The sequence below is a fragment of the Notothenia coriiceps genome, unplaced genomic scaffold (genome assembly GCF_000735185.1).
Source record: "Notothenia coriiceps isolate Sejong01 unplaced genomic scaffold, NC01 NC01_scaffold00018506, whole genome shotgun sequence".
NCBI classification, from domain to species: Eukaryota; Metazoa; Chordata; class Actinopteri; order Perciformes; family Nototheniidae; genus Notothenia; species Notothenia coriiceps.
In genome coordinates this window covers 5,152-15,319 of record NW_011351207.1, presented here as the reverse complement: position 1 = coordinate 15,319, position 10,168 = coordinate 5,152, and the positions used below count along the sequence as shown (strand labels likewise).

Genomic DNA, 10,168 nt, shown 5'->3' with positions numbered 1-10,168 from the left:
TAAAAGAAAATGGGTAGAAAAAAATATATTTTATTGAGTCCTTTAATAGAGGGTATACTTTTGTAATACCTATATATTCTGGTTTGGGGTTAATTTGGGATTAAGATACCACAACTGAGTCACTGTAAGAACATACATAGAAATATACAAGTAGAAAATGTGTACTTTTAGTCGTTATTGTTTAACAGACTTTAAATAGAAACGTCTTTATCTCTCTTCCCCCCTCTCTTCTCCCCTCCTGATTTTGCCCTTTACTTAACACAGACGGATACACCACAGATGACATCGTATTCTTCTGGCAGGGAGGGGACACAGCTGTGACGGGCGTTGACAAGTTGGAGTTACCCCAGTTCTCCATTGTGGAGCTCCGCTTGGTGTCCAGGGAGGTCCGGTTCACTACAGGTGAGGGGACAAACATGCTTCTAATTGGGCTGCAGGTGTCAACCGCCTTCACCAAATGATTGCTACATTGTCTCTAAACACCTCTGGAACTGCTGCGAGTTCTGCGTGAGCACATCCGTAAACACGTCACTGTCCCCACAGGAAGTATAATTATATGTGAGTCGTGCAGGAACTCATTTCCTTTTTCGATGCATAACAGATTGTAGGAGGTCATCTCAGCTTTCTTATGTGCACTTATTTCTAACTACAGTCATTTACTCTGGCATATTTCATCTTCAGTGATTCAATTGGAATCAGACCTTCAGTTAAATACTCTGTTGCCTATTTCTTTTTATGTGTGACGCATGCATTTCCCCAACAATAACACACAGTAAATACTGTAGATATGTCCTAGTGACATTCTACCTGCAATATTGCACCTTGCACTGCATACTTCAGACATACCGTCAAATAATGTAATGGTTATATTTTTCTCGCCAAATATTATCAATTGAGCAGAAGCTTCTTAAACTTTTTTCTGTCTAAAAGAAATACCCTATAAATTAAATTAAGTCTCTAATGAAACGAAACATTCTTTATATGATATGAATGACACTTGTGAAGAATAAAAAATCTCAATATAAGTGTCATTGAAATATTTAAATGAAACATTTCAATACAAATTAAATGAAATTGTAAGGAAATACAAAAGAAATTATATTATTGATAGCCATTATTAATTATAAACAAACTCAATGTAGAAAACAGGGCTGTTTATGAATCCAGTCCTTGGATGATGATGGATTCTCACAGCTGGAAGGCTTCATTTATAATGTTTGTTTATGTTTTTCTGCTTTAAATGCAAGAAAATGGCGAAAAACGTCTTCTCTTCTCTCCTCTTCATTTGGTAAACTAATCCAAAAGTTACAGAACGTAATCATGTTACATTTATGGGCTTAGATATGTCTCATAATCATTTGTGTGAACGGAAAAATAATTTGTGTGTAAATATGTGATTTGTAAATGTAAAACACCATCCACAAATGCATTTAAAAGATTTGCAAACTCACAAATACATTTGCAAATGTAAAACTGACCTGCAAATACGCAAAATATTTTCACAAATAAAAACATTACAACTTTAGATCAGGCATTTCTGAATCCATTTTGTATTTGTACACAAAAAATGTGCTTGTGGATCTCAAATCTCTGCTCGTGGATCCAGTGGCGGAGTCAGGACATTTTCAGTGGGGTGGCCAGGATGGAACCAGTGATCATTTTGGGGTGGCATTGAAATCACTATTATATGAACATAAAAATACATCACACTAGAAAATAAGGGGTTATTTAAGGCACCTACAACACAACTCTACATTATTTGGGATTAAGTGGTGGAATAGATCAAATAATAATCAGTATATCTAACTATTTTTTTCGTATTCCCACAGGCAAAGTATCAACAAAGCTTACATTATACAAATGTAATGCAAATACAGACTGTTTAGCTTATGATGATCAGCAGACATGACAAACATGAGCTCATTCTCTCAGTGTATCATCAGGAATACAGAGACACACACACATCATTTAAATAAGAGTTTTTAAATTAAATGATATGTTAAGAATAAACATCTTAAAGTAAATAACAATAAACAATAGCCTTAACCCTGTAAGGCACCCGGTTCTAATTTTACAACATTACTTGAAGCTATCCTAAAAAAGTCAGTAAATGTTTTGTTTTTTTAAAAGACTACATTTACATAGTCAAAATGTCCTTTTGTTCAGCCTCACAATGCTATTGGGTAGTAAATGTGTTTATAGGTCCTGCCCTCTGGCCATACACGCCAGGGATTTTGGGCCCCATGAAAATATATCACATTGGGCCCCACCACCAGGCCCAGGCCACGCCAACCAAGCACAATTGCTGTAACCACACCTCCAGAACCCAACCCACTCATTTATGCTTTAAATAACTCTACCTGTACAGGCTTGCATCTATCTTGTAGTCCAATACTAACTGCACAATATTTACTGACACTGAGCTGTGAAAATATAACACTTATGGGGGGACAGGGCTGCTAAGTCTAGAGATGGATCTGTTGGTCCTGGCACCAGGGGGAGGGACAACTGATTTAGTATGAATCGCTGCTAAAAATGTACCTGCATTTACTAAATGTCAGCTAAAAGAGGAGTGAAATTAAAAACCTGTATAGATATTAAGAGTACTTAATGTCAGCTTCGTAAAAAAAGAAACAAAGAAATTATTATTTACAATAGACTACGCGTAGCTAACAGACACATTTCCACCACTCATAGACTGCACCCACCTTTTCTTTGAAAAACTGGGTGACATACTGTCGCCCTTTAGTCCCTCTCTCTTGTCTTTCTCTCCTTTCTTTTCTCTTTTGAAAGCCTGACTTTGTTAGTCGTTGAGACATGGTTCACACGTAAGTACTAGCATCCCTGCTCCTAACATGCTCTCACTCTCTGCTAGAAAGTGCCGGCAGTGCTGCATTTTTGGAGGGGGGTGTTCAGAGGCTTTGGATAATTAACTTTTGGAAGAAAATAAGTTAATGAATTGTAAGTTTAGTGAGTACATTATCAATATAACGACCTATTAATGTTAATTCTTGAAGAATGATGACAGGTTACTTAAACATTTTTTTCTTAATGTTCTAAAATTGTTTGGGCCCCCGTGGTGAGGGTGTTTGGGGTGGCCAATAGGGTGGCCAGGATTCAGCTGGGGGTGGCCATGGCCACTCCCAGCCACCCCCCAGCTCCGCCACTGCATGGATTGTCTTTTTACACACACAGAGTTTTGAGACAAACTTTCCGATGGTCTCGGCTAAAATCTACTCGTGTCACTCGGTTATTTTCGGAAACCACGTGATGGCCTGCTGATGACGACATTTCCGCATGATTTCAAAGTAAGAGCATGATGGTTTGTTTAATGCGCTGTTTTTGTATTATAATGAACAGCGGAACGTTAGATGCATTCTTTATCACCATCATCATCATGTTATAGTGATACAGTTAGTTTGTGTTTGTTGGTTCAATACAGCATTGCAGTTCAATGCTGTATTGAACCAATAAACATCTCTGTGTGAATGTGTCAGTAATCTCATTTCAGTTCCACCAAATCGTCCAAGTCCAAGTGTTACCCTCACGTTTGACTTTAATGAAACCCGTGAACATTTGTCGCCTCCATTAATCTTGGATGTACTTGGGTGATCTAAGCCACTTGTCTCAGGTTTGATGAAGTATGTATGCTAAGGTATTGATTCATTAAAAGATTTACAGGAACCTGGAGATGATGAGGTCATTCATCATTGTGCGTTCCCCACAGCAAATCGCCTTTTAGATTAAAACCATCACGCTTATCTGAGAACTTTTTTTTCCGTCTGTGACATATTGGAAATAAAAGTGTAAATGGAATACAAAGAAGGGAATTTAACTATATTTAGAGCAATTTGTATTGTTTCCAGCCTCGTAAATATGTAGTTAGAGCTGAAGCAGATGGAGCCTGCCTTGATGTTTATATTGGTGTTTGCCTCAGCGTTGTATTGTTCAGCGTGTTTAAATTAAAGTGCAGTCAAAAGAGCAATTATCGTCTTGGCGCTAGCTGCTGATATTCTTCCTGTTCACTGGAATGAGTTACCACCTACTGTATATTTTCCTTCCTTTTCTTAGTGTAAAGGCATGCGTTGCAATTATGCGCCTCTAAAATGCCCTTTTGTTAATGTTTGGAGGGTGGAGAAAGTGCGAAAGGAAGGCCGAGCAGCGCTCTGTGGCAATTCTCAGAGGGATGCTGAGCTGCCTGCTGAGATAGGGGGTTGCAGAAAAATCTGCCTCGTTTGCGACTTTCTGCCATGTTTAATTGGAATCGAACTTGTCCCTGGAAAGGAATCCGTCGCTTTGGGGAAATTAAGTGCTCCATCTGAACAAATGGAGAAATGACTACCCTGCGCGTTGTCAAAGTGCAGACTTTGGAACTCCTAAGTTGTGCCAGCGACCTCTCCCCCCACTTCTCTATTCTCCCCTTTTTGTCAATGATTTCACTATGTCCCTGCCCTTTTTTCCAAACTCTACCTCCATCCTTTCTCCTTACAGGTTCATACCCGAGGCTCTCGCTGAGTTTCAGGATTAAGAGGAACATTGGATATTTCATCCTGCAGACGTACATGCCCTCAATCTTGATCACCATCCTCTCCTGGGTCTCCTTCTGGATCAATTATGATGCCTCTGCAGCTCGGGTGGCCCTGGGTAAGACACAGCCACGCTGCATTATTAAAGTCCCAACTGTTAAACCCAGTGATATAACAGCAACGAAGAGCATGGGGCCGTCACATGTTCTACATTGTTGTGCACATTGTCTGCACTTACTGGCACGTGGAACTTTGTTCAAATGAACTAGTGCTGTTTAAACACGGACTGCAGGAATAATGACGTCCTGATGTCTAAATATGGACTGATGAGTAATATTGAGAGCACTTACAGCAGTATATCAGTGAGCCAGACAGACATGCTTACTCATAATAAAACAAATGTGTCCTAATTAAAGCAGAACACAGAACGTCTCATGATCTAACGAAACGTAATGACACTATCCCAGCTTTTGTGATGTTCTTGACATTACAGACATTTTCTGTAGTGTGTTATATAGGTTTTTTGTTCATGTAAATGGTCTGCAAAGGCAAATATCACAACGTTTCCTAAAATTGCAATTTTTGCAAGTTTCACTTGAGTATCCAATTCTTTGCACATTTTTACTTCTTATAATCTAAATATTTTACCTTTTTAATGCACTGTATTTACACTGGATTTAGACTTCACATCCAAAACGTAACATCGTCTCACAAAATATGATGTTTTAGATGAGACAGTAGTTACAATGAACTGCTTCTTACCAGCCACAGAATGTTGGTCATGTTTATTTTGACCAAAATAATTCACAATAACTGACATTTTAGCAATATTTAAAGATCAAGTCAAATATCTACCTAACTTTATTTTTCATGTTGTCTCTTTAATATCAAATGAATAACACTCATGTGTGTAGTGGGGGGAGATAAAGCAGGAACAGAACAGGAATTAAGTGCACGTTGTAATTGTATGTGTTTTATCAACAAAATATCTATATTTAAATGTATAATTCTAACAGTCATCGTCTATAACAGTGTATCTTGCCACCCCTAATCTGAAACCCTCTCACTGTACGAGTTGCAGTAACGCTGGTCACATGATGTCATTACAAAGTGTCTAAATGCTGATCCAGTGTGTGACGCTCACCTCTCTGTCTTTGTGTGTGCTGCTGTGCTCAGGTGTGACAACGGTGCTTACCATGACAACAATTAACACCCACCTTAGGGAGACTCTCCCAAAGATTCCGTATGTGAAAGCCATCGACGTCTACCTCATGGGCTGTTTTGTGTTTGTGTTCCTGGCCCTGCTTGAATATGCCTTTGTAAATTACGTGTTCTTTGGCCGGGGCCCTGCGCAACAGAAGAAAATCAACGAGAGGCTGAACAAAGCCAACAACGAGCGCACAAGATACGAAGAGAAGCGCCTGAGGGAACAGGTTTGAATCTTCATCTCCTGCTTTCTCTCCGTGTCAGTCAGGGTTCAAGTACAAAACAGCTGTGTTCTGCTCATAAGTTTCCCAGGCATTTAATCCTCAGACACATATGCAGCATTCCCTGAAGTAATCTTCCAGAAGCATACTGATGCCACCACAGCCCAATATGTATTCACCAACCATCATCCATTGCTTTATACCTCAAGCACTGACTGCTTTTATCCAGCATAGCCCTTTTCATTGAGATAGCTATTCATCTAGCTCGACAGTGGTGTAAACATTCCCACTGAGGTTGTTGTCTCTGTATAGCTGTGGGCTTCATTCATTCTACTACCTTGTATGTTAACATTTAAAACTAAAATCTAAAAAAAACACAGAAAGAGCATTGGATTTTAATATGGCAGATGCTGAAATTGTCAGACTGAATGAAGCCCATGCTTATTGAAAGTTGTTTACTGTAAACTTTATGTCTATATGCAAAGTGTAATTTTGAGAAATATGTGCTTCTTTGCCGGAATTTTATAGCCTTTTTTAATGTTCTCTTCATTTTTTCTTTCACATTGCAAGGACTCCATTTCCGCGTCGTATCAAACCAACACCTTCAGGTCATTTACACAGCGAAGAAATCTGTATCTCGAGGAACAAAGAAAAGTTGGGGTACATGTATTTAGAAATCATATCAGCTGTAGTCCAGCCCTAACAGTAAAGTCAGAATGTCACTTTGTTGTGAAAAGTCACTAATGGATAAAGTATTTGCTAACTATTTCTGTGGCATGCAAAAAGTCCATACCATCCCTGTATTTTGACAGCTAAATTAAATTAATTATTAAGGGGGGTTTTGGGGGGCTACTGCTCGACACTTCCCCTCGCTGACTCTATTTCCTGTGTCCTGGCAGGTGGATGCTTATGGAAACATCCTCCTCACCACGCTGGAGATGAACAACGAAGTGATGCCTTCGGACGTGGGGAGCAGCGTCAGTGACTCTCGGAACTCCGTCATGTCCTTCGACAGCTCCGGGGTCCAATTCAGGAAGCCCATGACCCCCCGAGACGGCTTCAGCCACCACTCGCTGGACCGGAGCGCCATGCGTAACCGGGCCAACTGCCGGCTACGACGACGATCCTCCAAGCTCAAGTTGAAAATCCCAAACCTGTCAGATGTTAGCACCATTGACAAGTGGTCCCGGGTCATTTTCCCTATCACCTTTGGATTTTTCAACCTAATCTACTGGTTGTACTATGTGAATTGACGTGCATCCCACTAGGAATCATGGGCCATATTTTGAGAGCACATTAAATTGGCTTTGATACAGTTCCAAAATATGTATACACATATACAAGTTGAACATATGTATATGCATATTTATATATATTATATTTATATATACATGTGTGAAATCCGAAGGACCTTTCTGCTGTACAAAGTATTAATAGGATGACTTGAATGTTTAAGAGTAATTGTGAGAGAAGAATTTCAAGGCTTTGAGTTTCTTTTTGCTCGCGGAAGAAACAAACAAACACACAAACACGAGATCCCACCCGGGGTTTTTGGAACTAAAGACTGCATGATATTTTTGCTAAAAAAAACAACCAACAATAACCACACGAAAAAAGAGAAAGTGAAACTCTTGAGAGGGGAAAGATGTCTCAGAGTCCCATTGACTTTTTATTGATACTTATTGTAATCAGAAATCCTCGACTGCAGCTCATGAGATCAGTGGTGGCTCGTCTGTTTCAGGCATCAGCTGGGCAAGTGAGCCTTGAACCCCCCCTGACCCCGCCCTCCACACCACCCCTACCCTACACGACCCCACCCATCGCCCATGGATAACATGCACGGAAAATCTCCGGTTCTACTATGTACAGCAACCTTGTTTGGATTATGTGTTGTTCCTTGGGTTTTTTGAAGTGGTATCGTTCTCTTTATCAGACATCCGGCCTAACGGGCTCCAGAGATGGGATGACCGACCGCCGCGTTCCCCCACCCCCCCAGAGTCAACGCAAACTTGTGTTCCTTTCTCTTCTCATGTTATTTTTATCACGTCTTTTGGGTGTCGGGAGGGGGCGGGTCTTTTTCATTATGGTTGAAAACAAGTGCTGATTATTGTAGATATGATTTTGTCTTGAAAAATACTGTGATTTCAGAGAGTGTCGGAACATGTTCTAGAGCTAGGGCATTATAAGATAAAAGAGTCAAAGGTATGCATTACTCATTTTGATTGTGTGAAGAAGAAATATTCTATACATTTTAATCATTCGGTATTCTCATGAAGGTGTGCTGTTTATTTCCTCCTATTGACTGGTTCTCGTGCCCTTTAGAAGCAGAGTCCATCGACGTCATATCCTGCTTTGTGTTTGCTAAAAAGGAAATGGGAGGATTGCTTTTGCGGTTCCTTTGGAAAATGGTTCCACAGCGAAGATGTAAGGACCTGTATATTTAAAAAAAAAAGAGTCAACATATCAGCCCGCAGTTTGACCAGTTGTCATTCAGTATTTCTTTGTTATTCGTTTGTTTTGCATTCGTGTTGGAGTCGCAGTTCGTGAAGGCAAGATTATTTATTTGCGATAGTGATGGGCAACCCGGGCAGAATATGTATGAGGAGAAGGATCCAACATTTCAATCTCGATCAGTGCCATCACAAATATGTTCCGAACCCCCGAGGATCAGAAGCATCAACCTCATCGGGAATGATGCGGTGATTCTCGGGGAGAACATATGATTAATAGCCATGAACTGAAATAACAACCAAAAGGCCTATAATCATATGGTTTCTTTCTCAAACACATAAAAGCACACACTGCATTTCCAGTGCTCAGGGTCATTTGCAACAGAACAAAAAAAATCCTATAGGACCTTTATTTTTATTTATTTTTTAACCACATGTTTTATGGTTTTGGAAACCAGCCACCAACGAAAAGTGAAGGAAATTAGATTGTTCCTGTGAATCCTTAATGTTACTTTAATTAGCTAAGCTCAATCATCTTTAAATAAATTCTTTATTGGTATTAAAATGTCCAAAATCAATCTTTCAAAAGTCTTAAAAATGCTAAAACATAGGAAACGTTATAAATTCTTTATTTCGGACATTGCTTTATTAAATCGTGGTCGTCATTTTTCTTTTGTAATAATTTACCAAATGACTCTCACATTACCGTTTCATAAATCTGGATAAAAAGTCCTTAATCTAACATGCCTTAAGTAGTAAGAAGCCTGCATTTAGATGAGGTCAGAGAAGTAGTTTATGAGGCAGTAAACTGTGGATATTGTAGGGGGAAAATGCATTTGAATATCCTCCAAAGACTGTTTAGCTTCAGCAGAAGTGCAGATCAGACAAATCTAATGTTGGGTCGCGTAGCACACAAAAACAAAAAAAGTGACTGGCTGATTAGAATACGCTGCAGTGTACCTGAGAAATACAAATGGGAAAAAGAGAGCGAAATGTTCATACAGACACAAACACACAGGGACAAGAGGAAGATGGAATGGCTGCAGAGTCATTTATCCCGAGAAATATCCACTCCCCTCTGGAGCGCAGTGTGCATACGGTCTGCAGAAAGGAATACTGATCAGAAAGCAATTTGTCTCCGTGAGTCAGAGTGACGTTTGTACAGTGACGTGGCCTGAGCTGTGATTCCAGTCTGGGTTTTATATTTGTTTGAATTTGAGATATTGTTGTCATTGTACTGAACGTGAAAAGAGAAAGAAAAAAAAGATCCCCTTTAAGTATCCAGTAATCCACAAAAATATGGAGGATGATGAGGACGAGGGTAACATACTGAGCTGAGTGTTTTGTTTCTGTCTGCAGCTGAAAAATCTGTTGTTTGTCTCTCCAGTCAACTGTGAGGTCCAAAGGATTAGAACATAGTGATGAGTCTTAAATGTGAAGAGAGTTAATTTATTGTTATTTATGAGAAGGCTGTGCCGCAATGGACTAAATTAGCAGTTTATATTGTGTTATATAAAGAGTACATATTGAGTATTACACTGTGGTAAGAGTAAAGGCCGAAATTGCAGCATATGTGCACAAATTCTTTAAAAGTTGCCAAATGGAAGTGAGGCAATATTATAATGCAATGAAGTTGAAAACAGTAGCATCAGTTGTTTCCACATGCTAGTAGCGGCTAATGTAGCCTCGAGGCGCTAGCCTTAAGGAGAAGTGAGGAGCGCCCTGCTCAGCTCACGTCTTTCTTACTCCACGCCCCCTCAGATTT

The 10,168-nt window shown here is 39.6% G+C and overlaps 1 protein-coding gene across 1 annotated transcript; it reads left to right on the top strand.

Annotated features, from left to right (window-relative positions):
- Positions 1–264: 264 nt before the first annotated feature.
- On the top strand, positions 265–7,708 carry gabrb4 (gamma-aminobutyric acid type A receptor subunit beta4; the record flags this gene model as incomplete). Its single annotated transcript, XM_010777732.1, has 5 exons — positions 265–402; positions 4,492–4,644; positions 5,703–5,959; positions 6,524–6,613; positions 6,853–7,708. Coding segments are annotated over 5 exons (992 nt in total), but the record flags the coding sequence as incomplete, so codon positions are not given.
- Positions 7,709–10,168: the final 2,460 nt, after the last annotated feature.